The 27746-nt window shown below is 39.6% G+C and overlaps 3 protein-coding genes across 8 annotated transcripts; all 3 read right to left on the minus strand.

The window, feature by feature from the left end:
• Positions 1–1147: 1147 nt before the first annotated feature.
• LOC108115755 (spaetzle-processing enzyme-like) lies at positions 1148–1971 on the minus strand. Its single transcript, XM_017227324.2, has 2 exons — positions 1670–1971; positions 1148–1604 (listed from the first exon to the last, which is right to left on the minus strand). Exons 1-2 carry the CDS (start codon positions 1969–1971, stop codon positions 1208–1210), a joined length of 699 nt encoding a protein of 232 aa, XP_017082813.2. The 3' UTR covers positions 1148–1207.
• Positions 1972–3284: 1313 nt separating this feature from the next.
• LOC108115796 (solute carrier family 25 member 45) lies at positions 3285–5900 on the minus strand. 2 transcript variants are annotated; one of them, XM_017227376.2, is made up of 5 exons: positions 5731–5900; positions 5331–5443; positions 4935–5175; positions 4761–4875; positions 3285–3943 (listed from the first exon to the last, which is right to left on the minus strand). In XM_017227376.2, exons 1-5 carry the CDS (start codon positions 5774–5776, stop codon positions 3547–3549), a joined length of 912 nt encoding a protein of 303 aa, XP_017082865.2. In that variant the 5' UTR covers positions 5777–5900; the 3' UTR covers positions 3285–3546. The 2 variants fall into 2 exon arrangements, with proteins under 2 accessions (XP_017082865.2, XP_041674668.1); XM_041818734.1 differs by lacking the exon at positions 5731–5900 and having other exon boundaries at positions 4935–5158; positions 5331–5440.
• Positions 5901–6813: 913 nt separating this feature from the next.
• On the minus strand, positions 6814–27613 carry LOC108115794 (serine/threonine-protein phosphatase 2A 56 kDa regulatory subunit epsilon isoform). 5 transcript variants are annotated; one of them, XM_017227373.2, is made up of 10 exons: positions 26449–26775; positions 25565–25721; positions 12932–13222; positions 12069–12858; positions 11812–12011; positions 11462–11656; positions 11209–11399; positions 10806–11139; positions 10507–10736; positions 6814–10450 (listed from the first exon to the last, which is right to left on the minus strand). In XM_017227373.2, exons 4-10 carry the CDS (start codon positions 12205–12207, stop codon positions 10165–10167), a joined length of 1575 nt encoding a protein of 524 aa, XP_017082862.1. In that variant the 5' UTR covers positions 12208–12858; positions 12932–13222; positions 25565–25721; positions 26449–26775; the 3' UTR covers positions 6814–10164. The 5 variants fall into 5 exon arrangements, with proteins under 5 accessions (XP_017082862.1, XP_017082860.1, XP_017082864.1 ...); XM_017227371.2 differs by having other exon boundaries at positions 26383–26775; XM_017227375.2 differs by having other exon boundaries at positions 26593–26607.
• Positions 27614–27746: the final 133 nt, after the last annotated feature.

Here is a 27746-nt window from a genome sequence, read left to right on the forward strand (position 1 = left end):
ATCGGGATCAATAGCAAGTCGATTTAGCCATGTCCGTCTGTCCGTGTGAAAGCTAAAATCTCAGGAACTGTAAGTGATATAAAGTATCTCTTTCCTGAGATGTCTACGTAGAGCCAGTTTGTTTCAGCGTGGAAAACTGTGGGGTCTTATGTACTTATATATTTATTAAGAAATATGGCGTTACATGAGGTCAACATCAGTTATTAGTTATACACATAGGGTATCTCATAGTCGGCAGTCGACTATAGCGTTTCTTCTTGGCAAAATATAAATATCGAGCGCTACGAATATTTTTGGTTTTCGCAGAAAACTCTCTTTAACATCGAAGCGTTGAGCTCATCATGATATGTAATGACAAAGATATCAATGAGCAAATACTATAGGGGCTTGACCGATTATGTGATCGGAATATAAATATTTAATTTAAAAGTTAATCCGCAAGATTAGTTTTTCGTAATGAAGCCCTTTAAAGTCATGGTATAATTAGTTAATAAAATATTTGGATAGTTTATTAAATGTCAATCACACTCGTTGCAGTTTGCAAGCTCTTTATCACCACCAGACTCTCTGGCTCATATTCAACCGCTGACTATATGGCTCAAACATAGGTTCCATTCAACCGCTGACCCCACTCCAGAGCGTACGCGTAGCCCAGAAATGTGGCAGCATTGAAAGGGACCGCCCTGGCCACCAACATCCAGCTGCCACGGAAGATGCTCCTCCAGACTCCTCCAGCGATGCTGAATCATCGGGGAATACAGATTTATAGATTTTCATTATCTTCGCTTCGCTACTGAAACGAGAACCTGTTTCCTGAACGACTTTGATTTCCAGTATTAATGAACCAAAATATAACAAAAAAAAAGCTAAATCAAAGAAAGGGGAATTTCACTGCTGACCTATGTTACGAAAATATATCTTTAAGACACGTAAAAGCTTCATCCGAAAGGCTCTGATGCATTATGATAATTATGTTTGTATTGTTTCGCTCTTTTCGAGCGTTAGAACTCCCAAACAGTGTCAAAAGAAACTGCGGCCTCTTTGGTTTTTTATTCTTTGAATTATGAGCAATACAGTATAAATTAATTGATAACTAAGTGAGATTTTCTTAACAGGAGATGGCAATAAGAGATTTAAACTTTAAAATATCACAAATAAATGCTTTTACCTGAGAGTTCGTCGTACCTTTATAATTTCCCTGCTTAATTTAAGGCCTTAACATATACTTTATCCAATAGATAAACGATTCAGTCTTTGTATAGACACCTGGCTGTCCACATTTTGAAGGTGCATAGGAGGTGATGCCGGCCAGATACACGAAATCTTTGCCCAAAGAGGCCATTAAAGGGCCGCCGGAGTCGCCTTTACAAGTGTCCCTGCCCCACTGGCCGCCAGCACATATTTGGGTCTCCTGCAAGAGCTTGTGCTTCCTGTTGCACTTGACGTGGTGCACTCTCATGATATTGGTCTTCAGCAAGACATTGCTACCCCTATCCCTTTCAGTATAGCCCCATCCGGCTATTTTGTATTCGGCGGCGACACTATAAGGTTCCAAGGAGATATGACGGCCCAAAAGACAAATGGGACTGATTGCCGGTGTGTATCTGAATGGAAAAATAATTTTAGTTGGGGAAAACGGAGTATTATTTTCTAGGAGATCCCTACTCACCGTACTGGCAACTTGAGTCGCAGTAGGGCAATGTCGTTTCTCAGATGGTGCCACTTAAAATCCGGATGTATGATACTTTCCTCAACTTCTACTTCCACGGGCTTAGGTGCCCAGCTCCTTAATCCATTGATCTGCATTCCGTAGTCGTCTTCTGTGGATGTGTCATGCTCGCCCAGACGAACAGCTCTGACCTCATCCCTGTCCACACAGTGGGCAGCAGTTAAAACATATCGACTGTTGATCAGCGAGCCCGCACACTTGGTCCTCGGATTATGGTATAGAAGAAGTGCTATCCATGGCATCTCATTAAGCCTAGCCTCACCGCCATGCATAATTTTTTGGACAAAAGGACCTCGTCCACAAATCCTTTCGTTTGGCAAAACATTTCCCGGCTCTGGACAACAGACGTATATCCTCTGGTCTGTCGTCCTCGCCCTATGATCGATTCCGCACTGAATGCCTGACATTTCTGAGTCCAAGAAAAAATCATACATATGGGGGCACAAGTATCGTCTGACGCACTTTTCATTGATTTGGCACGGAGGGAATTCTGTAAGTTGTTTAAAACGGCTTAGGTATGATTTGCACTAAGCTAAAACTATGTTTTAAGGATAAGCCCTTCGAGCCAGTTTCATAGAACCAGAAAACTAGCCATGGTTAAGTTTTCTTACCAGTATTAGCCGATTGAATTAAAATAAATACTTGGAACACAAGCAAAGTTTTCGTTATTAGTCGCATAACCATTTTCAGCTTAGTTTTCTATTTTTTTAATTAATAAACTTTTCTAAGTTAAGTTGTTTTAAAAGAGCAATGCCGCGCGAGACAGTTCCGCTGAGTAATATGCCGGTTGGAAGACTAATTTCTCCCATGTGGTGGCATTGCATTATATAGCTGCACAACATCAAATTCGTGGAACTAAGCTCGGCGAAAGAGAATTTTTGGCGCTGCTCTTTATCCGAATATTGTTTTTAATTGGGGACAATATCGAGCTTTCATATCAAAGCTCATCAACATTTTTGGATTATAAGAGACCCAAACTTTAGTATAAAAGATGCTTATTAGAATGAAACAAAACATGTCAGGTTAGTCAATAAAGTATTCGTTGCAAGGTAATACATGTCTGAATGCATGTTTTTCTTAATGAAATGGTAGAAGAATGGGTAATTTAAGTTTTAAAAAAAATTCAAAAATCGAGCTCCATTTACAGGAAACATAAGAAATCTCGTGTCTTATATAATGGTCAATGATTTTGGAAGGCCAAAACAAAGGAATATTTTCAAAGCAATTCCTTGATTTCTCCATATATTATATTTCTTATAGAATATGAAGGACTTCACTCGATCATATCAGTTTTTCCCTCATTGTACGAGTATAAAATAATTTTCTTTGCGATTCGTTTAATTCTGTTTCCTTTTATCATTTTGTATCAGTTATAGACCAAGAATGACTCTTAAAGTTTTGGGATTCCCAGAATTAGGTGCCAAAAATAGAAACACAACCAAATTTCTAAAAAAATACAACTTTTTTGGTTGGTTTTTTTATATAATAGTATACAAAATAGGTATAAATATACCGATTTTTTCCATTTTATTTTAAAACAATTTAAAACAAACAATTTCAAGTCATCGTTTAATTAGTTATTAAAATATTAAAATAGTTTATTAAATTTCAATCACATGCGACTCAGTTGATTTTTAAGTTTTTAGCATACAAATTAGTTAAAGCTCTTGGTCAACACCAGACTCTCTGGCTCATATTCAACCGCTGACTCCTCTTAATCACCACCAGACTCTTTGACTCATACATACATAGGTGCCATACACCCGCTCACACCACTCCATAGCGTACTTCTCTTAATCCCCACCAGACTCTCTGGGTCATACATAGGTGCCATTCAACCGCTGACATCCCTCCAGTGCGTACTCGTAGCCCAGAAAAGTGGCGGCATTAAAAGGGACCGCTCTTGCCACCAACATCCAGCTGCCGCGAAAGATACTCCTCCAGCCGTAGGCCCTGTACTGAACCCGCACACAGTGGAAGATTCCCCTGTACTTATGGTTCTCGTCCGCCTGCATCAGCGTCTTGACCACGTCGAACGGAATGACACACACCCACGAGATGACTCCGGCCCAGGCTCCTGCTAGTGTGGTCACCAGTAGGTTCACACTCGATCCGTCCGACTGACTACGTCGCCGACGCACAAAATCCCGTCTGTCCATGTAATCAACGCCTTGGCGATAGGCCAGCATATAGATTCCATAAGGCAGGACATCGCTTTGAAGAGAAAAACAATAATTTTTATAAGAACATAATCTTGATAACTAAAAGTATTTGCCTCCCTTTATAAAGTTTAAAGGTGCATACGCAAAATTAACCGAAAGAACCAATAAGCAATTTTATATGCTGATTCATCGGGGAATACAGATTTATATTCATTCATTGTCTTCGCTTCGCTACTGAAACGAGAACCTGTTTCCTGAACGACTTTGATTTCCAGTATTAACAAACAAAATATAACAAAAAAAAAAGAAGCTAAATATTAATAAATTAAAGAAAGGGGAATTTCACTGCTGACCTATGTTACGAAAAAATATCTTTAAGACTCCTGGAAACTTCAATCGAAAGTCACTGATGCATTATGATAATTTGTATTGTTGATGTATACGGTATACTCGTACTCTAGCGTATTTTATATCATGAATGAACCGCTGGTACGGTAGCCGGCAAATCGAGTTTTACTCTTGACTTTTTCAAGTGCTTTCGTCAAAAAGTATAAAAAACCCCGAGCTTACAGGAACCCCCATATTCTCGATTTTATTACGTTCAAACATATAGAATTTTAGAAATATGTCTCCTTAAACTTTTATTTGAAACGTGTTTGATTATAAGTTTGAATTTAACTGATTATCGTTAATTTAAAATGGTAGTTACCCAAGTTAAATGGGATTTTTTTCAATGATTCAATAACTTTACGTTCTGGTTCTAAATCAGAGGTAATTCGATTGTTAAAGTGATCTTAATACGCATTAATATTAGGTTTTTATTAAGAAAATATAACCTTGAATGTTGCAAAACTTATCGACAAACTCACCGACACATCATTGGCAACAGGCCGCGATAGAGTCCCGAGATCCCATCAGTCTTGAGTATCCTTTTGAAAGTGCCAAAGGCAGTCCGCCGCTGGCCATAGAGGTAGTCATTGTAATCTAAAGTCTGTCCGAGATTAGCTTTCCATTTCTGTATGGAAATATACAGTTAAACTTACAGGTCGCTGTCTGCAGACGGACTTTGATCAGCTCCATGGGACAGGCGATGAAGGATTGCACGAAACCAGCCACCGATCCCGCCAAGAACATGTTGTGGTACTCCAGCTGCTCACGTTGGTAATCACTGTGGCACACCTTCCTCAGCTGCCGCAGGTGGTTGCCGTAGATGCCAAAGAGCAGCGAGTTGATCGCTCCCGTCGAGATGAACGGGAAGAACATGCCCCTGTAGAAGCCGTTGACCTTTAAAGCAATGCTGACCGATTAACCCCCTGCTACCCCGCATAAAGGATCACGTCGAGTTAGGGTTAAACAATAAATTCTTTACAATGTTAAATAGAGAGCAAAAAGAATATTTTACAAAACCCAAACTCGGCGTCATCCTTCACCGAACTTACCCCATTGTTGCGACTGTAGATCTGTTGAATAGCTGTCACGACGGATGAATTCGAGGCCTGTTGCCATACTTTGATTGTGTCGAGTGGGTGGGCCACCAGCACCCCGCAAGCACCTAAAGATAATCATTAATATAGCATAAATTAATTAAAAATTGTTGCCACAAATAAGGAAAACACATGTTGCACCGCCTGAAAGCCGCTTGCCAAGAATGCAAACGGATCAGGGGCGCTGCACGTGAACTTGACCATGGCGCCCGTTTTCCGCTGAGGCTGGGGCTGCTCCTCTCAACAAGTGGCCTATCTCATCTGGTTTGCTATTTGCATTGCGTCATTGCTAGAGTTTCTTCCCAATATGGGACGCCCGATGATGAACTCAAAGCTGGAGCTTTGCCACACTCACCGCCAAAACATCCGGCCACAAAGTCGCAATAGTTCTCCCACTTCATGGAGGAGGATCGATCACGGGAGAAATTTCAACGAGTGGATGCAATTTTCGAAAATTGATTTTTCTCGCGATTTCCCAACTGCACCTGACGACGGCAGCGAACCAACTGCAAGGCACAGCTTTTGTGGCTCGGCGGCAAAGCTCTATGAATTTTCTAGCTTTCCCAGCGAACAAAAGCTGATTGCTAAAATATGCAAAAACCAAATTGTATATTTTTTCAAAAATTATATTTTTTCTTCAGGGGTTTATAGGTGTTGGTATCCAAATCTATAGAAAAAGAATCATTTTTATAGTATCTATAGATATTTTCCTAGAAAACTGTGTCCTCTTTCATGGATCCCAGAGGAAGTTCCTTTAAAAACGAAAGCCAATATCTCCCAATTGAATATTTCTTTACCATTTAAAATCAAACGAGTTTTGTGTTTTATTTTGTATTTATTAATTTTTTATTGTTGATTGATCTCTTTGCTTCTTTTCTCTCCGTTTGCTCTTTCTCATTCATTCAGTTTTTATGTGTTTTTCATGTTTTTACTTGGTTTTTAATCATTTTTGGTTAATTCTGCTTGCAGCTAAATATTTGTTTGCAATTTCAATTTTTCCTGCTGCTCTTTCTCTCTCTCTCTCTCGCCATTAGTTATTTTTCCTCGCATACTTGCTGCCTGGATTCGAAAGCAATCAACTAAACCTTTGTTTTCCGATGCTCTTGTATATATATATACTTTTGTTTTTTCTTTTATATATATGCATGTATGTACCTATATATATTTATTCCCATTTATGTTTGTGTAATTATAATTTACTCTTTATATTTACTCTCAGCATAAGATTTTGTTTAGTTGTGTGTGTGTGTATGTGTGTGAGTGTATGAGTGGGTATAAGTGTGTGTAGGTGAGTGTGCTGCAGTGTGCCTTTAACCCAAGAAAACAATCGAAATCCTCGCACACCGCCTCCTATAGAACAAGAACTCAAAGTTATACGTAATAATAGCATGTGTCATATACGATAGGGTTTTTTTTACAAGTCTAGAACATAAGAAAATACATAATTCACATATATATTTATCCTTTTCCATCGGCTCATTCTCATTTCATTGTTAGTATCCATAGTGTTTACCATATATTGTTTAAGCGCTTTAACTATTTTTCTTTGCTCTTATTGTTGTTGGTTTTTGTTGTTAGCTTTTTCCGTTTTCATTTTAATTTGTTTTTTTTTTAAATTTTTTTAGCTTTTTTGATGCAACGTTGTTAATGCGACTTTATTTTTTAGTACACTTCTTAGTACAGGGTTTTTTGTTGTCTCTAAAAGTACTTAACGAGTTTTGCTTTTGCTTATACTTCTTTGCTCAGCTGGCTCTAAGCAGCTTCTGCAGTTACGATTTAACATGCTCAATTTGTTTATACATATAAATACAATAATAGAAACTATAGTTAAAGTTACCATATAAGAGTTGAAAGCGGACTAAACAGGTTAACTCAGAGTGCAACAGAAGTGTTGATCACAAAACAAACAGAAATTAAGAGACATTAATCATTAGACCACTTGACTTATATAAGTATTTATCGTTTATTAGGCATTCTTTTTCAACATTTTGTATTTAATTCTTGTTGTTGTTGTTGTTTTTTTCGTTTTTACATTATTTGAATATGTTTTTTGCTTTGTCACTGATTGGCATCCTATGCGAACATCAACTTTTAACTAGAGATGGGTCCTATTCCTGTCTGTGCGTGTGTGTGTGAATGTGTGTTTTATGGATCTGCTAGTTAGGAATAGAGTTTTGGTGTTACGGGATTGGCATAACAAACAGGCCAAGAACTTCTGCCTTCGACTTCTAACATTCTACTTTCTCCTGTTCTTTATTTACTTTAGTTTTAGTGTTTTGGTGTTCTTCTTGGGATCATTAAAGGCAGTAAGTCTTAACGTTCGGGAGCTAGATGATCTGATCGCTATTGCTTCTCAAGGGGAAGGAACATGATGGAAGGGGGGTATAGGATGATAATTGTGGGTTCTCTTTGTAGTAGCTCTAGTTGTAGTTGCTGTTTAGGCTTGGGCTTTGTTTAGCTATTTGTTTTATTTAATTACACGCTAATATAAAGATGCAAAACTTTCTTACACACGTTGCTTAGTATTTAGGCCATAGGTTCAATTTTTTTTCGAAATATACTCTCTCTGCTCTAGCCGCTGATGACTCCTTAGTTGATGCACTTCAAACGCTTCTCCCTCGCTTTTGTTTGTTTGTTTACTTTTTTGTTTTTGTTGTTGCTGCATATTTGTTGACGTTTTACAAACATATTTAATAATAACGCTAACTTTTACGTTTCCTTTAGATTTTTTTGTATAGTTTTTTTTCTTTCTTATTTTTTTGCAATATATGTATACATATATGTGTATAATAACTCACGATTCACAGACACAATTATCTTTAATATTATATGAACTTTTGCGGTTTCGCTTAATGAGACATTCATTAGTGGATATTTTCATCTCGTCCTATTTACTTCCCTATCATCGCCTGCCTCCGCTCCTAGTTTTTGCTCCTATAATGCATGCTTCTATACTTTGTGATGGGCGTGAGAGTTGAATGAACAAACATACATATGCATAGTATATTTCATATATAAATTTTATATATTTCCTTACTATGAGTGCGGCTAAGAGAGTGTGTGTGAGTGAGTGAGATGCTGGGAAAGCGGTCCAAAAGTATTCCCCCTTTTTTCATCTTAGCTACATTATTTACACTTGAAAACATTGTTTAGCAAATCGAATGACAATTGTGCGCATTTCCGTGAGGATTGAAAATAAATCAATTAAATCGAGGAGAAGAAAAGTCTGAGAAAGGAATTTGCAAACTATTTTGGGACATCGACGACACTGGACCGCTTTCCTCAGAGATATACATTTATGCAAAGGATAATATTAGTGGATGTGGGTGCATCGAGCATGGAGTGGACTTTGGAAATGTTTCGCAAGATGCCAATTATCGTAAAGGAGGGTTGGGGGGAGAAGAGTCTATGCCAAGCTGAATTTTCCATAACCTTGTTCTATAAACAATCGTTTGCTTGGTTGTTGTTGGTTTCTCTAGCTTAATCTTTTTACAATGCTCAATATTTGAATTCATTTTCTTTCATTTTTTGCCGAGTTCATCTCGATTACTGCGCATGCGCCTATTCCTCAGCTTGGAGATATATTTTTGTGTATTTTCCGCACACTTTACATACATTTATATAGATCAGCGTTTATCGTACGTTTATGGTATGGTAGTTTAATTGTATTCTTAATTATTTATAGATTTACCGGCTCCCTGTCTATCTTGGCCCGTTTAGCAGCAACTTCAACAATATACTAAAACTTGGCTTTGCTTTTGTTTCTCAATGTCCTATATTCGAAAGCCGAACTTCGTAACTGCGCGCATGCGTTTAGCGGGAAATGTTGGAATTTCTGTTTTCGAGAAGTCTTGACGGAGTGTGCAACACTTAAAGCTAAGTAACAAAGTTTCATTCTGGTTTATATAAGGGGAAGGAGGAGGGTGAGGAGGAGCACAGTTCTCTGATATTTTATATACATTTCAGTAGGAAATCGGGAAATCTGGACTAAGACACGCCGTTCTATGGAGCAATTCATTCAAACAACAAAAAATCTGAAGATGCAGCGCAGTTTCAACTATTTTACAATTTTCAAATGAACGCAATTATATATTTTGCAAGTGAACATTTAAGTGATATTTTGGAGGTGTTGTGTAGTGTTCGTGGGTGGGGATAGGATGGCTGATCTATGCTAGGATCTAGTTAGCAATATGTTTAGTTAATAATATTCAATGCGCTTCAACAATCGTCGATCCGTTATAGTTATCGCTCTTCTTCTGATTTTCTTTTTCACTTACTAACATGATTTCTCTTTATTCAACTTCTTTTCGCTTAAACGTAATTAATAATTATTTTTCCTTCTTTTGTAATATATATGTATACGGTTCGCGCACGTGTGTGTGTATGTGTGTGTGTGTTGGTTGCTGTAGATGTAAGATACATTATTTATAAAGATTTCTTTTATGCCGCACTCAATATTCTTAATTACCGCACACACACACACGCTCGGGGATCTGATTCAGCTCCCGCTCCAGATTTCGGTTCTACCTCCTTCAACAGCCGCCCAAGCGTCTTGCGGGTCAGCTTGGTTGGTGTCTTGTCAATCGAGTATACGTTTTAGTTTTTATATGTTCTGGTTTTAATGTTTAGCATATGTGTGGTTTAGTATAACTATTTTTTTTCTCCTTTAGATGTGGTTGCTGTCTCTGCCGTTTACGGGTATCGGATAACGCGTTACGCTTACGCTTTTTTACTGATGTTGGTTTTTTTTTAATTATTATTGTTAGTTTCGGGCGCGCCTTGCGTTTGCTTAGTTGTCCGACTTATCCTGTTTGATTTTCGCATTTGTGGTCGCAGGATTATTGTCGCCTCCGGCTCCGCCGCTGGACAGACTACCGCTGCTGCTGCTATTCGACTGCTGCTGATGAGAGTTCAGACCAGCGGTGCTGGGTGGCTGCAGGGACGTTGACGCCGCGGGAGCTGCACTGTTCGATGTCGTAGCGCTGCCGCCGGCGGTGCGCCCACTAGAACGATTGGATTCGAGTTCGTGCAGCTTCTTCCACAGCTCCTCGCGGTCACGCTCACGTTTCTTCTCCCTAAAATATTAGATTGTTTAGTTTTTGTCTCAAGTAAATACTAATTTCGGACTCACTTTTGCCGCTCTGCCTTGTAGCTGGAGGTTAGCTCGTCGAACAGCTTAGAATTCATCTCCATGAACGTTTTCAATACGTTGTAGACGAGCGCCACGATGGTTTGATTCCAGTGCTCCTTGCTGATGCGATAAAGGGCCGGGAACATGATGGGCATGATGACCGCATTGTTCTCCTCAATCAGCGACATGGCGTACTCATTGTTCCACAGATAAAGAGCTCGCTCAGCAACCTAAATAAAATCGATATAACACATTAATAAAACTTAGCTAAGAGCTTTTACTCTAACCCAATAACTCACCTGAAAATGTGGACTCGACACGCATTTTGCAATCTGACGGAACAACGGCTCCTGGATCTTGACAAACTGCGGCGGATCGATCACATCAAGAATCTCCTCGATCTCGCCCAGGAACATGACCTCCTTTTGGGAACACGTCTTGGGCCAGAACTTCAACAGACCACGCACCACCGGTTCGGTAAGGAATGGATCCTTCTCTAGGAATTGTACAATGCAATACGCCAGTTGAGCGTGGTAGAGCGACAGGCATTTGACTTTGTGCAGTGGCAATAGGACCTTAACCAAAAACTGCTTGTGTTCGGCCTTTAGAGGCAAGGCGAATCCGTTGATGATACTGTTGAAAAAAGGCACATATCCATTAATATTCGTTAGGTCCAAAGATTTCTAAGGATGTACAACATACCTTCCAAGAATTTCCAAAAGCTCACCGACACCATTAAAGTGCTCCGTCTCGTAAATGAATCGCAAGAATATGTTGTTAATTTGTTTTCGTATAAAAGCCCGCAGTCCCAAAAATTTTCCGTATATGCGATGCAATACCGTTTTTAGAAAGTCCCGCTCCCTAGGATCTTCCGAATCGAAAAGCTCCAACAGCTATATCAGAAAGTATATATTAATAAACTTGAAATATTACATGTTCTGTATTTCAAACTCACCTGCAAGACGAACTTTTGATCGATCACACGCTTGCCGATGGTCGCTTGGAAATCCTGGGACTCCAGGAACCGCAAGAACACCTCGTACACCAGCTGTAGGTGTGGCCAGGACGCCTCCAGTGTCGGATCATCTTCCTCGGGATCGAAATCAGGGTTCTCACTGGGCGGCAACGTGCGAAATAGGTTGCAAGAAATCTAGTAAAAAGAAAATAAACATTGTTAAAAGAATTAAGTAACATTAAGAGCTTAGAATAGTTTATTGGCCCTTATATAGAGCCATAGGTTTACTAAAAGCTTATATTTTACTTTCAGAGTAATACTAAATGTATTGTGGTAGTCCGACTATTTACCATGCGAATTATTTCCGGGTAAACCGGTTCCGTAAGCACACCGCGCCCATGTGTTATATAGGTGGATAGGTCATTGAGCGCGGCTCGTTTGATTTCCTTGCCCTTCAAATCCGTCACGGGATCCATAAAGTCAAAGGACACGCAACACTGGCGCAGCTTCCGTATAAACAGCTCCTCCTGTTCTAGACTGGAGCAATCGGCTGTGAATGCGAAGTATTAATAAGCAAATTTTAAAGAGAAATAAGACATGTAGTTACCTTTTAACGGCGGCAATTGCTGCAGCTCAACATCCTGAGAATTTCTGTAGCGCGAGGAACCTTGACTCTTTTTACCCTTCTTCTTGAGCGAACGTTTGGCGAACGGGTCGATTCGATCCACAAACGTGCCCGATGACATCTTTTCAGATTTGGGTTCGTTTGAATCGATGGCGGTCTCCGTGGCTGTCTGTGTGGTATTCAGCTTGCCGGCTTTGTTTTTAACGCTTGCCACTGAAAATTGATCGGCTTCACCGCCAGCTGTACTGGCAGCTGCTCCTCCTCCCTCGCCTGCGCCTTGGCCTTTGCCCTCGCCAACGCCCTCGTCGCCGTCTTCGCCGAAATCGCTGTTGAGGATCTCGACTGGCCGTTTGTTGCGTGATTTGCGTAGCCAACCGAAAATTTTATGTGTTATGTTGGCGACTTTTGCGGTTGAGTTTGGCGTCTTGCAATTGTTTTCTTTACTCCTGGGTAAGCCCAACAGCTCTACTGCTCCTACTCCTTCTCTCTGTTCTGTGTTCGTTTCCTGACCAATCTGCAACTGCAACGGCTGCTGCAACTGCAATTTCTGCTTGTGTTGTTGTTGTTGTTTCTTCCCCTTGAAAGCGATCGCCTGCTGCTGCTGCTGGAGTTGCTGGATCAGCTTCTGTTGCTGGGTAATGTTGATGGCGGTATTAAAGCGGTAACGACTTATCTTGGCATTTATCAGACGGGAACTCTGGGGGCGTGAAATAGGGTATACTCTTCTTGAACCGCTTGTTGCTTAAATTCGTTACAGTTGTATATATGTACACTGGAATAAAGTGGGGTAATCAATTAGCTCACAGCGACTCCATCAGTCAACAACAACAACGGTAATAACTCACCTGTTTCTTCTGTTTGCTGTACTTTGCTTGGTTTTTGTATTGTTTACTGGAGGGATTGTTGCATTTGCGATGCGCCTTACTCTGGTTAATACTCTCGCTTAGCTTCTACGTTGCTCTGATCCTGATCCTGGCTTCTGCGCTGCTGCTCTTGAATGGCACATCAATTTTGGTTAACTGAGAGAGAGAGCTGCTGCTGCTGGCTAACTGCTGATTGCTGCATTCACATAGTAGTTCGCGTTTGCTTTCCTTTATTTCTTTATTGGGCTTTATGGATATTTGGCATCACATGCACTGCAATCAAACGGAAAGGTATAGCATTTCGTCAGATAGATAGTTCTTATCGGTACAAATTACTCAAAATTTGACAACGCAGTGAAAGGCAGTCCGCAAAAGCCCCGAGTCTGATAAAATGAAGCATACAGGTGTATCTAATCATGGGCTTTGCTGGTGCGTTTGTGTGTGCGTTCGCAGATAAAGGCTTTGCCTGTGATTTCTTTGTTACCAGATAACAGATAGCTGATAACAAAATAGGAACTGTGGCAGCACTAAAATCCAAGGTGAGCATTTAAATTCAAAAGCAAATGTAAATTCAAAGGTTATTACATTTGAATTGCCTACTGGAACTGGTTTTAAACTTCATTTAGTATTCGTAACAAATTGTCCTTTTATTGGGAACAAATTGAAATCGGTATTTCTTAAGTTTAGCTAATCAATTTCCTTGCTTTCGCTGACAAACTCAGTGAACAAATGTCCCATGAGCTACATTTGCAATTGCAATCTGTCTCCTGATTGATTGATTGACGTCTGCCATTTACTGAATCCTGAATTCCGTTCCCGCCAGCTCAACTTTCGCCTGCAGACCACGAAAACCAAAAGCACTTCCCAAGCTCTGGACATTCACAACCGCAAAAGCCCAGAATTTGGCCAGCTTAGGGCTCAGCGGTTGCCGCTCAATTGCCAACTGTAACTAACTGTTAAATTTAATTTAGCGTGGCGTCTGAATTAAATCAAAACGAGCCCGGAAAAGCCATTGACCGGAAACTAGATGCCGCTGTCATCTTGAACGGAAATGAAGCCAAATGAAGGACGCGCACAAGCTGGGAAAACTCATTCATTTGCATGGCTTGTTTCGAAGGGGGAGAAATCAACTGGCCCAGGTTGAACTTCAATTTGAGGGAAATGCCTGACTGTGGCAGGAAAGTGGTACCACATGTGCGAGTGTGTGTGGCTGCTACTGCTGTTACTACTGCACAGTTTTCACTTCGAGGACGACATTGCGGAACTTGTTCAGTGTTTCCAGTTAAGCACACAAATTTGCACAAATGCAAGTCAAACCGACTGCCCACCGTCGATTTCCAAGCGAAAACATGTTTAACATGTCGCAGCACACACCATACAACACTCGCTCATCGCCAGGAACACCCACATACCCACATGCCCACCAGCCAGAGAGCAGCAAATAAAAGAGCCAGAAAAAATACAACTACTGACTGGGACCACAAGGCGTATGAGTGACAAACAGGTAAATGCGATCAACTTCGCTTGGGCCAGCTGCCTGCCGGTGGAAATGGAAATCGAGACGCGTGGGCGTCTGTGCACAGAGAGAAAACATTAAGACAAGTTGGGTGTTAAGAAGTTTCTTATTAGATTATTATTATTTATTTATTTATTCTGTGGTATTTTAGACAATATGAGACATTTTGAGGTATTGGCCCAGTTCTTAACCAACTTTTATGACTTTTTTCGCCGTGTCCGACACACCAGAATACGCATGTGTGTGATTGAGTGTGAGCTGGCCAGCCGGAACTCACGGAAAGGTAAAAAAGAGCAAAACAGAGAGAGTGGGTGCGAGTGGAGAGTGAAAAGTTTGCACAGCTGCCTTTGACGGAGGCTTTATTTCACTCATTTTCCACGTTGAGTAACGATGGGCAACGCTTTTCAGACCGCTGCCCGGTTGATAATTGAATTTCTGCACTGTTTTTCGCTTTAATTTGTTTCAATCACCTTCGGTTTGGGGCGGGGACCTGGGAGCAAACAATGTCAGCCCCGAAGTGACATTTAATATGGGCAGCGGCGATAGCGAATCTAGAAGACTGGGCTGGCCATTTATTATGCTATTTTATATAAAACCATCAACGAACAACGAACACTGCCCAGCCCTACCCAGCCCGAAAGTCCCAAGACAAATGACCAAAAACAACAATGGCTAACCATTAGGCCCAACAGTATTCCCCCCTTTAATGTGTGTTGTTGTGCGTGTGACCTTATGACATTATTTACTCAGCAGCAGTGGTAGCGAAATTCCCGAGCATATCATCGTAGAAAACAATAACAAATACCAACCAGCAGGCAGGTCGGGCGGCTCACAAAATAATGAGACAAGTCCGCTTTGTGGCCACTGCTATTCACTTTGGTTCTCCTCTCCTGTTTTGTTTTGCTTTTGCCTTGCTTTGTTTGCCTGTTGTTTTCTGCTGGCATTTATAAGATTTTCGACGCCCAACCACTAAAACACAGTCATCGTTTTGGACATCTAATGACTAAGCGCCAGTCGACAGCCGACAGTCGGCAGGCTTCGCCCACTCATTGGTGGGAAATTATTTTCCCAACCCAAAACCCCCAAATTGGAGATGGCTACGCCTCGAGGCCAATGTCGATATTATCGATTGGTTTCTACTTAATCGATAGATTTGAAACTTCTAATTTATCTTTTGAGATAGAAAGAAATGCGTTGTTAATATAAGTATATTATCAGTATCTATATACAGTATGAAATATATAGTATAAGCGGTAGAAAATCAATTTCCTCTATTGGTCTATTACTTATCAAGGATGTCACCCAACCATCGATGTTGGCCAGCTCTACCACAACGTAGACTGTAGTACTACAGCTCATCCTGCCTCCTCCTCCTCTTGAGTAGTATGCATTTGACGCATGTCTATTGGTTTCCCAGCTATAATCAATAAGCTAAATAAAATGTTCGAGGGCGAGAGCAGCTTTTCAACGTTACCAAAACTTGCAGTAAACGTTTTAGCCAAAACTAGCTTATCTTTTTCATTGGTTTTTGTGGCATCTTGTATAATACATATTTATTTTCTATTAGCTGAATATAAACTTTTGTGAATCATAAATCAAAAACCGTTGACTACGCAATAGTTGATTATAAAGTTAACCTATCTAAATCAATGGCTCAATAATCAGATTCATTATCATTATCAGATTACGTTGTTATGATTGTAAACTAGGCATTAACATGATAGAAGGAATTATGCTATAATAATCCATAATTTGTTTTGCTTTTTTTAGTTTGTTTATAATAATTCCGATTACTATAGTTTTAAGTTAATGGTATTACGTTTAAATTGATGGCTATAATTCATATTCAAATGATTTGTAATTCAGCAATTACTGTAATTGTAAATTAAGTTTGGTTTGTCAAAAAAACAGCAGTGGCTCGATGAGTTCTAGGGGGAAATCCCATTCATTTAGCTTTTCCTTATTCCCCATTCCACTGCAATGAGTGGATGACAAATATTTAATGATATTTATATTGATTTTTGATATGGCTCGTAGTTCTCATTGTTATTTTTCATTTGTTGACATTGGACTGTGCTTGCCAGTTGAAAAACACCGATTTGTTTAGCATTTAAAGTGGATTTTAATTCTCCCTATTCTCTAAATACCTGATGTATAGTGTTTATCTAGTGCACAAATTCACAATTTTCAGAGGGTTTTTTCTCGTCACACTTTTCGGTTTTATGTAATGCAAAGTGACACGATGATAAGCAGAATTTCCCCTTCTGCCGCTTTCACCCTCGTCACATTCCTTTCCAGTGTGAAAATATTGCGCACTGTTTTCGTTTTTGCTAGGTACTTGAAACGTGTCTAAGGAATTGGGGGGCTGCAGACGGTTTCAAAGCGGGGAAAACTGTGGAAAAACTACGCAGTAAATGCTCCTTCTCGAAAGTACAAACACACACACACACATGTGGCACCACTTGGCAAAATCCTTTTGTGCAACGCACGAGAGATGAGTTCATGGTCGGTGAGAATTCTCCATTCTCCGTTCTCCATCAACCCAGCCAGTCGCCTCCATCCAGGCATGACAGTGAAAATGCGAGAGATGAAAACGCGCCGAATGCATCGAATTACAAATTACTGGCATGCACCGAGTTTTAGTGGCGAAAATTATAAACTGCGTTTCATTGCGTGCCGACGTACTAGGGAAATCATCAAAGCTGCCAGCGTGAAATTGATTTCTATACGCGGCAATCATCGATGAAAGCCCGTTGCAGTGGGCGGTCCCAACTGCACAGGGGAAAAAATTGATTTGAATTTTCATTGGGTATTAAAGTATCTTCAAATATTTTCCTTTTTTTGACAATTTAACCTTGTCTGCTCAATAGTTCCAATTGCTCATTTTCTGCAAAAATAAGAACTCAATCCATTCAAAACCTTGACCTTACAGAACTGGATACACACTGTCCCTGTATTGATATCATGGAATCAATCAAATCAGCGCAGAGCCATTAAGTTTGCATATGCAACAGCTTTTCCGACCCTTTGCCTTGTTAAACGAAAAGTAAACAACACACGCAGGCGGAGAAAAAAGAAAAAGAACTTGGCACATGTGCCAAGTGCAAAATGCAAATACATATCTGCATGTATCTCGCACTCCACCGCCACCACCCACTTGTCCTTCCTGCTCCGCAGTCGCGCATATGCAAGAATAATGCAATGTTTAATTTACATAAAGTGAAAGGAAATGGAACAATAAGTTTTATAAGATTTCATGCCCCAGCCGGCCCCATCAGCAACATCAACAGCCGTGGCAAAAACATCAACAGAAAAGCAGCGGCAGCGGCAGCAGCAGAAGCTACATTCAGCATCAGCTGCACAAGAAGCGAAAGTTTGCACAATGTAAGCACTTGGGCCGCTCAGCGTGTGCCCTCTAGGCATCCACCAATACGACCATCATCGCCAGGCACAGACACTGGGGAAAATGTGGTATTCCACCTAGAGTTCATCATCATTTTTTCAAATTATGGTCATAAACTTTCGATAGTTAACAAAATCAATTTAAAAACTTAATAATCACTTTCATAGAACTAAATTCATAATACTTTTCCCTATCTACACCGAAATATTCCATATCAAGCTAATATTGAGGGGTGGCTAGGTTATTTTCCGTAAGTAGTGACGCAGTCAAAAATATTTTTAAAATAACAAACAAAATTTGTTCATTTTTGAAAAATCAAAACTTACAATGCAATGAGTCATCTTTTCCAAATGAGTTGAATTAAATTCAAGCAAAAGAGCCAAAGCTGTAGTGGTTTTGAAATCAGAAAGAAACTATTCAAAGTATTTCTAGCATTTATTTATTATGATAAAATTCTTTAAAAAATGGACAAGAATGCGAAAGTGAAAGCAATAATCTCTGTTCCTACAGACATAAAAATGTTCTTTAGATATGAAATACCTTAAGCAAAATATAATTTAAATTCGAGAATATTTCACTTTCTGTGGTTTTTCCTGAGTGAACCACCGCTGAAGAGAAGAAAACACAATTGTAAATGTCACGAGTGGGTGGTCAGTCAGCAACGTCGTGAATAAGGGAAAGAACTTTCTGTCATGACTGCCGCAGCCGTTGTTCATTCTTTTTGGAAATGGAGAAGAACCACCTCTGCGGCATGCTCCCCCCAACACTCGACGACATTTCTCTGGGCTGCATTTTTGATTTGTTTTTGGCTGTTGTTTGGTTGACTTTTGCGCTGAATACACACCACACACCGCACATACACCGAGGAGGGGTTTTGGTCAGAGCCAACGAAATTAGAAGAAATTTCCAAGGGAATTGGGTCACTGTGGGAAAATAGTAACTGCGTAAATCGTAGCAACTTGTTATAACATGTAAAATGTCATTAAACATTCAAGACACTTAACAAGCGAAAGATGAACAACAAGAGCAGTAATAAATTAAATTAGAAAACATCCCGGAGGCGGGAAGTGGCAGTGGGAGATTCGCTCTTGGCCAGAAGACAAAGTTGGCAACTCGATTGAAAAACTTGCTGGCCAAGTTTAATGGCGGGCACAAACAATGCCAAGCCAAACTATCGATTGATGTTTGTCGAGTTTGCAAAACAAAAAATAAAAAAAAAGCATAGAGAAACAGAAAGAGAGAGTGCGTGGCAGAGATAACGAAGGAGCTTTGCCTAAAAAAGGGTTCAGTTGTGCAAATGTCAGCTAATAAAGCTCAACGAAATAAAATGCATCCGACAGATGCATCAGCATGAATGAGTAGAGAGCTTTTCTTATCACCCAAATGGTGGACACACACATACTTTAAAGCCCCAAAGCCACGTTCAAGGCTTCATTTCCCCATGTTCTACTGTGTATTCATTTCAATTGACAGCATGATTCAATTTATTGATAGCCCACTTAGCTTTCCCACAACTAAAATTCCAATAAAATGAGGCGCCACCGCCTCACACCCCCCGCATCCGAAGTGAAAACACCTCGCCAAAGTTCAAATGAAACCAACTCACGCAATGCGACATTGACACAAAGACAAGGAGGAAAAACCTTAGGGGGTGGTGGGAAAACCAGCACTTTATGGGTCACAAAAATAGACCCGACTTTATACTTCTATTTTTGGTATAACGAGTGTAGAGTGTACGTCAGCAGAACACGCTGGTTGTGGAAAATAGAAAACATTTTCCTTTTGCGCAATTGAGCATTTATTAACCAAGTGCGTGGGTTTGAGCACGTGTTTTCCTACTGCACTGCAAGTCGCCAAGGACTCTTTGCTTTTAATGCGAAAAGCATGCACTGGCATTAGCTGGGTTGTTTTCTAGTATTTATGTTTAATTATGCCAAGTCAAAAGCGTTTAATACCCTCTGAAAGTGAATTCCTGGTAAGAAAAATTCAGTGCCAAATGGGGTCAAAGAGAATAGGTTCCTGGTATACGATTACTGACAGACCATACACAAATATTCAGATTCTTGATTCTTTGAATCGAAGTTTCTTGGAATCTAAGTTCTAAGTTTAATCAAGGTAGACTTGATATTTATATGCCAATTTATAGAACTTGTTCAGATACTTTTTATGCGATTGTAGTAGAAAGAATCGTAACCAGTTTGTCAACCATTTCCACAAATTATCACCAAATTATCTTCCTCAAACTGTATAGAATGTGGAATTCAAATTAGGAAGCTTTCCTATCTATGCCCGCTTTTAATTTGATTACCACATCTGTCATAACTTCTAGCACTGCAAATGCCATGTGCTTCTGGTTTTTATGTAAGATTTAATTTAACTTATTGCTGAGGTGGAAAGAAAAGAGAAAGTGCCACGAAATTAGTTGACAATCTACACAGACCCACAACTAATTGCATCAGCGACAAGTGTTATATGTTCGAGGCAGGGGATTTCTGTTTTGGTTTCGGCTCTACCCTATGTACGAGTGTATTGTTATTAAATGGGACCCAGCCAGTCAGTCAAGAGCAAACAAAACCATATGACGAAATAAACGTAAAAAAAGCAAGAGGTGGGTAGCTGAGGAGAGAGGTGAGACAACAGCAGTCACAACAGTTTCCTCAATTTAATTAAATAATTAAGACCAAGACACACGGCGAATGCGACAGCCTTTGACTAATTAAAAGAGAAAACAGCTAAATGAAACATAAGGCTGAAAGAATGCAAATTTTCGCCAGACGCCGCTCAGTTCAATGAAATGTACCCCTGCCTATAGCGTCACCACCTACCGAGGTATTTCTATATATACAAGTATATATATAATATATATAGTTTCAGATTTGCGTATGTGCTACTTAGTGAAAAAAAATATATGTGCCAGTGCAAATTCAATGCCAAACCATGGAAAATTTTCTATTGAAAAGCACACACACCTCTCTCACTCTCTGAGTTTTACCTATTTCTTTTTTCTCATTTTGTGCTTTTTAATTAAGCGATTTGAGTTGTGATAAGAGGGCGGCGTTTCAGTTTGTGTGTGGGTGGGCGTGGCTGCCGCCTAATCAAAATCAGCGCAAAAATGTCGCATAAACACGGCCGGCACACACAAACAAAAGACGGGAAAATGTATCTCAGGGTGAACGAGATAAGATAAGAAAATGGAAAAAGGTAGCCAAGCCACCTGCTGAGGAATTCCTTCAAATACTCCATCTATTTTTGTTTTCACAGAGAGTCTTAATTATTAATTGTGCAATGCGATTTTATTTAATTGCTGCAGCTGTCGCCTCCGATTTCAGAGTGTTGTTTATTGATTTTGCCCATGACGCCATTGTGGCCATAACAAACAAAGACTGGATTAATAATGGAGCGCAATTGGTCGTCTGAAGCAGAGCACTTATTGTGGAAATTCAAGGGCAAATGATTTCATGCCCAAGAATTTTCTCCCAAATTTAAACTTGGCTATAAATACAGCCAAAAATAAATTAAGAATATTTTTTCAAAAATAAATTTCATATGCTCCAAGCTGCACTGCACATGGAATATAAATGTATATAGATATATATTATGTACGGCAAAACGGAAATTTATTTAATGCCCCCTGCCACTCGACTGGCTGTAAAAATATCAGCAAAAAGATTTCTCATTGCCACCGAATTTCCCCCCATCTAAAATTATATATTTGGTCCGGTGGAAAACGTCATTAATTGCCGCAAAAAGCAAAGGAAAAAGGCATAGAAAAGCCAGCAAAGAAAATGAGAAATGAAAATGTTTGACATAAAATGTGAAAATATTTCTATAGATTGCTGCTAGACAGCAGCCAAATGAATGTAGATTTTCTTAATGGACTTCTCTGGCACAAACCACATACACTTCAGCAGCAAGGTTTGCCATGACTAACAATATCGATTAAATTTTAAGAAGATTAAAACTGGCAGTTTATTATGAGCCCACTTAACGGACATGAGGTCATGAAATAAGTGCAGTAGACAGTCAAAAATTTGGCAAATCGACAATTGAGGGCGATAATAAAAATTTAGTTTGCCTTAAAACCAATTTCACATTTTAATGAAAGGTTTGTAAATATTGATTGACCTTATGTACCTTTGAATAAATAGCTGTATGACAAGTTAAAGGTAAACTAATAGATACTTTGGGTCATCAATTAAAATAGACAGAAAGCAAAATGAATGAACATGTTGCACTGACGCATTCACAATCAAAAAATCAATATTTATTTAGTGTTTTTCCCAAAGGAAAATAAATCATCGAAATGTAACAATACAAATTTGCTACAATTGATGGTGAATATAACAACAAATCTATTTCATAGCTGAGTTCGTAATAAAAAGATCAATATTTGCCCAGATTATTACAAACTGTACAGACAATTTGTAAACAAATCTACTGCAATCATAAGCCAAATACTAAATCTCGCTTTTCCTCTGATCAAATGCAGGGTATTCCAGTTTTAGTGTGGCTAATTGGCTTTTTATAGTTTCATTTCGCGGCGTTTTTCGTCATTTCTAGCTGCCACAGCTGATTGCTCCTCTCGTTAGCGAGCCGTGCGAAGTAAAAAATGAAAACATTTTGCAAAACAAAGGCAAAAATCTGGGGCTCGGCCCAGTGCCCAGTGCAAAGTAAACGATTCAGCTTACAGAGTACAGAAGTCAGACAGTCGTCTAATTATAATGAGAAAAACATTTGCCCTCCACTCAGACGGTCATTAATTTGCGGTGTGCTAAAGATGTTTACACAGGAGTACAGCAGGTTATACCTCGTATATGTATATATATATTCTAGCCACCGCTAGCTACGTCGATTGTACAAATACTTGCATATATTCGACTAACAAACCAGCAAATAAAATTGATTTTTTCCCATTGCAGCAACGGATTCTCAATTGCCAATAGAACAAACAAACAATCAAACAAAAAGCTTTGACCAGTCTGTAGCTTCGCTTCGGGCGAACTGGCCATTGCAAATAAGGAAAATATTTTGAAGTCAAATACAAAAAAACTAAAGAAATGGAGAGGGTGGGGCAAAAAAAAAAGTAGAAACTTGAACTGCCAATAGATTGAATAAGCGATTTGTCGAGCATTTTGTAGGGAACTTTACATTTCACAGATATTTTCAAGGGATGCATGGGAAGGAATTCGATACAGAGCAATTCACTGACTGCAATTTTATACCTTTGTTTACAACCGAGCTGGAGTAAATCAATTCGAAGTGAATAGAGTTGAAAGAAATATGTGTTTGGGCTTTATTTTTAGAGCAGCGAGAAAAGTGGAAGTGAGCATAAGAAGGGAGAAAAAAAATTCTTCAGGGAAAACAGAGTGCTGCTACAAAAAAAAAAAACAGTCATTGCTACTAATTGTTAGTTTAATTAGTTAGTTAGTTAATAGTTATATAATCAATATAATTAATAAGCAATTAATAAGCAAGGATGTGATATTTTTAATACATTTCTCTCTGTGTAAAATTAGTAAAAACGGCTTCAAAGTGACAGGCATAACCCAGCAATAACAATCCGTACATAACGAGGTGGAGAAAATGTGAGGGAAAACAGGCCACATAAGGCGGCTAGGAGTGAGGTCAGTTATGTCAAAACAGACAGCCAGAAATGTGCACAAGAGCCAGCGTGTGTTTTTGTGGTCATTAAGAGGTTACCAAGCCTCAGCCGGCAGAGGAAAATCGCCGGAGAAAAGAGTCAACTTACGGCAGAGCCAAAAGGCAAATTGACTCTGAGAACGCTCTTTAACTTCTGCGGCCGGGCGGCAGGAAAGTTAAAGCTGCAACAAAATTAACATTGCCTGACGGTAGAATGTGCGTTTACCGCCAACAAAAAAGGTGAACAGTCGCAAAGGAGGTCGCCCGGGGAGGGTACTATAGTATAGTATAGCACATACATATACAGTAATGCCCCAGAGACTTGGTAATTTTATAATAGAGCCTCTCGTCTTTCACCCGATATACTGGGCGGCTATATATGCGCACATTTTGTATGCGGAGGCATTTTATGGCAGCATTACATTCTCCTCTTCATAGCGAAAACTCCAGTGGCCAGACAATAAGTGAGCATACAAATTGTTGCACACGCTGTGGCACGACACTTATTTGGGTTGACTGCCTCGGTTAGGTTAACTCGTTAAAATAGTTCAAAAATTAAAATACTCCTAGAAAATAAACTAGAAAAGCGGAGAAATCGGTTACTAGGAAAATGGCCCAAGCTGAAAGTTAAGGTAAAAATTAAACTTATTTCATGATTATTAGCAATCACATTTAGGTTGGCAGTGGGTTAGAATCGAAATAGGTTAATAAATCTATTAATGTTAAATGCCAACTGGCAAGCAAAATTTCATTTAAATTCAGACAACGAAATTGGGAGCAAACCGCATTAACCACAAAAATAAAAATAACAATAAAGATCCCAAAGCTTATAGAACAACTTTTTCAAAGTGGTTATATCTACAGCCAGAATTAACAACCTGCTAATGATTTATAGGTTTCACCTCCAAGTTTGTATAACGTATTACTTTGAAGTGCGGACTATTCTAAGCTGCATCTTTCTTTCAAGTGCAAGCCTTATTTGATTAGCCAACCCGTGACGTCAAAGTCAAGTTGACTACCGCGAAAAAAAAACAGTGGGCCAGTAGTGCTTTGCCAACACGAATATGGCAAAAGCAGTTAATGGCAGGTGACAAACCCGCTTGGACAAACAACAAAGAGCGAATCGACAGCTAGAGAACTGGAAATATTGCCTGAAAAGTTAAGTGCTCTACGACGACGAGCGATGATCTTGTTTTCTTCGCAATTTAATTGCACACAAGTCACGTTCAATTTGGGGACTCTCCGCTGGGCGTGCTTGGTTACCACATGGATTATTGTAATTAAACCGATCTGTCCGGCAGTATATAAAATGGCTTACTTCCAGGGCAATGCTAGAACCTTGTCACCTTGATGACAGGTGAACCTGGCGAGAGCACCCCGCACCTACCCCCTTTCAAAATGATTTACCATTTTGACACATTTATGTTAATTTCGAGTAGGCTCGACGAATTTCGTGTGTCCCCACACGTATGTATCAATTGGAACTTGTTAATTTGCCGAGCAGGTTCTGCCCCCCTCCTCTTACCAGTTAACCCCTCCACCTTCCCCGCTGCCTAACAAATCACTCAATCAATTAGAACCAGTTCTTTGTCAGACTTTCGGTGGGATTTAGATTAACCCTATGTGTACAAATATTTACTTTAATGGTTTGAAAACATTTATTTTCGATTGATATTAGTGTTGGAATTCACATTTGATCTAACGCGTTAAGGAAAATTTAAATATTTTATATTTTTTTATCTGACGAAATCAAGTTTACGCAATTAGGTGTGTACTTCGTACACCCTTGAAATGTGTGTTTTCTGTAATATTACTTTAAAGAAAGTTGAAAATACCTATTAATTTATAACCAATTGAATTAGTTTGATGTTAGGTAACGAATTTTATAGTTTATGAAAATAAATTGTTTACGAAGAAAATAACCCCCTATTTCGTTATGCCACATGAGTAATCAAAGGGTTAAGCATTGAACGGAAATGGAGCGAGCTTTTGGCCCAAAATGGTTTCGATTTGAATTGAATTTGTTGTGGGCCAACTTCCGTTGGTCTTGGCATACCTTTCTCGATATCTCAGTATGTGATTCTCAATATCTCGGTTTGTGATTTTTCGATTTCTCAGTTTCTCAGCTGTGTGTGGCTCTCCTGATTGCCTACGTCACAGAGATGCTTCTTTTTTTATTTGGCTGCTTTTTTAACGCTGCTTGCTGGGTTTCACTGTGGATGTGTGTATAGCAGTTGACATAATTGAATTAAAACTGTAGTTCACGAGAGAATTTCGCACAACGCATCGCGAGGGGCGCAACGAAGGGAAGCGAGGTCCAAGTGGGGTCAACACATGTAAATGCGGTGTCAAAGCAAAATACACAAAGATCTTCAGTAGTATATATATGTGTGTGTGTAAGTGCAAATGTTGGAATGGGAAAAACGGGAGAATGTGAATGTGAATGGAAAGAAGAGCGAGAGGATAAGAGGATGAGTAAAAAGGTGAGAGAGCGCAGCTGTTTTGATGGGGCTCTTTCGCTTTTGCTCTTTCATTTGCCTTTCGCTTCACTTCGGTTTGTTGATTCCTTTCTTCTATTTTTCTTTTTTCTATTTTTTTGCAGTAAGATTAGGTAACTTGTGTCTATATGAACATAATTCTTAACACATTTTACTGCTTGACACACACACTTATCATAAATATGTATGTTTCACAGACACACACACACACTCGGTGCGAGAGAGACACAACCATGCACACACACACACGCACGCGGCAACAAAATCGATATTCTAAAAATAATATAAGTAAAAAATATATATGCATATACGAATTCTAAACGAATCTGCTGCTGAATACGCATGTGTGTGTGTGCGAGCTGGCGAATGTAATTACATATTTATTTATTTATTAAAACTTTTGGGAAACACCGAATTGCGTCTGGGGGATTTAGCGGCTTACTGCGCACTTGAAAAATTTGCATTCGCCTTGTAAATTTGGCTTGAATTTTGCACTCGGCTTTGTTTAGTTGCGTTTTCTTTAATTTTTCGGGTTTTGGATTTGATTATTTTTTTTCTCGGGCTGCAGAATATATTAAAAACCGACTGCGTTCTATATATCAGGCAGGCGTGTGTGTATGTGTATATAAAAGATTTCTATATCTTTTGCACCCAACCGACGACGAAGGCGGCATACGGCAACTGTGGCGATATTTTTTTCCTTCGCCCGACTCTCGCTCTCTTTCTCTTTTGCACATGTGTATATACTATACGCCATGCAGAGAGATAGAGAGAGTAATTACACACAAATAAAATGCCAAAGAAATGACTAGTACTTGAAATATTTCTCCTTAAGTTATTATTGTTTCTTTTCTGGATGGCTTGTTATTATTTAAACTTAAACCTAAGCTTTATTCTCCCTCTTTGATTACTCAGCTAGCTACAATTTCGATACCACTGTGCCAGATTTCTGGGTGAGAGCGTGGTGAGTTTCTCTTTTCGGTTGCGCCGCCTACACTCACCACAAAAAACTGTTGTTGCGCTTCTCGCTCGCTCTCTCTCACGCAGACACGGTCACACTGCAGGTGAGGTTTTCAGCGCGGTCATACTGAAAGGACGCTGTTATTTTTTTCTTCTCGGTTTTTGTTGCTATCGAGGGCGATAACCAAACAAGGCTATCGTTATCGACCTCTCGCTTGCTTTGTATAGCTCCTTCTCTGTCGCTCTCCCTCTGTGTGTGGCAGAATTTTCCTTTTTTTCTCCTTTAATCTCCTGCTTTATGGTAGATATTCCGCTTTTAATATCTTTATGTAATTTAGCACAATGTTTGAGTTGCACTGCTGGCGACTGCAGAGAAAAACGGCGACGGGCACACAAAAAAAGCGACGCACACACACCTCGAAAGTACCCGGATTCCCGATTCGGTTTGCACTTTTGCACAGCTTCTTTTAGCGGTCCAACGCTCACGCTCTGCCACAATTTCACTCGCTTATCGCGCCGCAATGGGTGACGTTCGCTTTTCGATCGATTTGAGCGGCCGGCAGGTGTGTTTTATGCGATAATTATTAATTTTTTCCAGCGGCAACTAGAATCGTTCACACAGACACCGTAGAAGTGACGCCATCTTTGAAAGCGACCTTTGCATGTTCAGTCGCCGGCGGAAGTGTTGAAAAACGACTTACATAGCGGGAAACTGGTAGCTTTTTAGATAGATATTAAATTATTATAATCATTTAGATTTAGTAGATAGATTTAGTTGAA

This window comes from Drosophila eugracilis, unplaced genomic scaffold (assembly GCF_018153835.1).
Source record: "Drosophila eugracilis isolate 14026-0451.02 unplaced genomic scaffold, ASM1815383v1 contig_367, whole genome shotgun sequence".
Classification (NCBI taxonomy): Eukaryota; Metazoa; Arthropoda; class Insecta; order Diptera; family Drosophilidae; genus Drosophila; species Drosophila eugracilis.

Bases quoted from the DNA above. Each gene is read 5' to 3' on its own strand.
- LOC108115755 (XM_017227324.2), bottom strand. From the start codon at position 1,971: ATGCCATGGATAGCACTTCTTCTATACCATAATCCGAGGACCAAGTGT. The intron at 1,605-1,669 runs GTGAGTAGGGAT...TTTTCCATTCAG, and splicing joins CGACTCAAGTTGCCAGTACG to ATACACACCGGCAATCAGTC.
- LOC108115796 (XM_017227376.2), bottom strand. From the start codon at position 5,776: ATGAAGTGGGAGAACTATTGCGACTTTGTGGCCGGATGTTTTGGCG. The intron at 5,444-5,730 runs GTGAGTGTGGCA...GATTATCTTTAG, and splicing joins TGTGGCCGGATGTTTTGGCG to GTGCTTGCGGGGTGCTGGTG. The intron at 3,944-4,760 runs GTGAGTTTGTCG...TTCTCTTCAAAG, and splicing joins CTGTTGCCAATGATGTGTCG to CGATGTCCTGCCTTATGGAA.
- LOC108115794 (XM_017227372.2), bottom strand. From the start codon at position 12,207: ATGTCATCGGGCACGTTTGTGGATCGAATCGACCCGTTCGCCAAACGT. The intron at 11,657-11,811 runs GTAAATAGTCGG...TCTTTTTACTAG, and splicing joins ACCCGGAAATAATTCGCATG to ATTTCTTGCAACCTATTTCG. The intron at 11,140-11,208 runs GTATGTTGTACA...TTTTTTCAACAG, and splicing joins CTTTTGGAAATTCTTGGAAG to TATCATCAACGGATTCGCCT.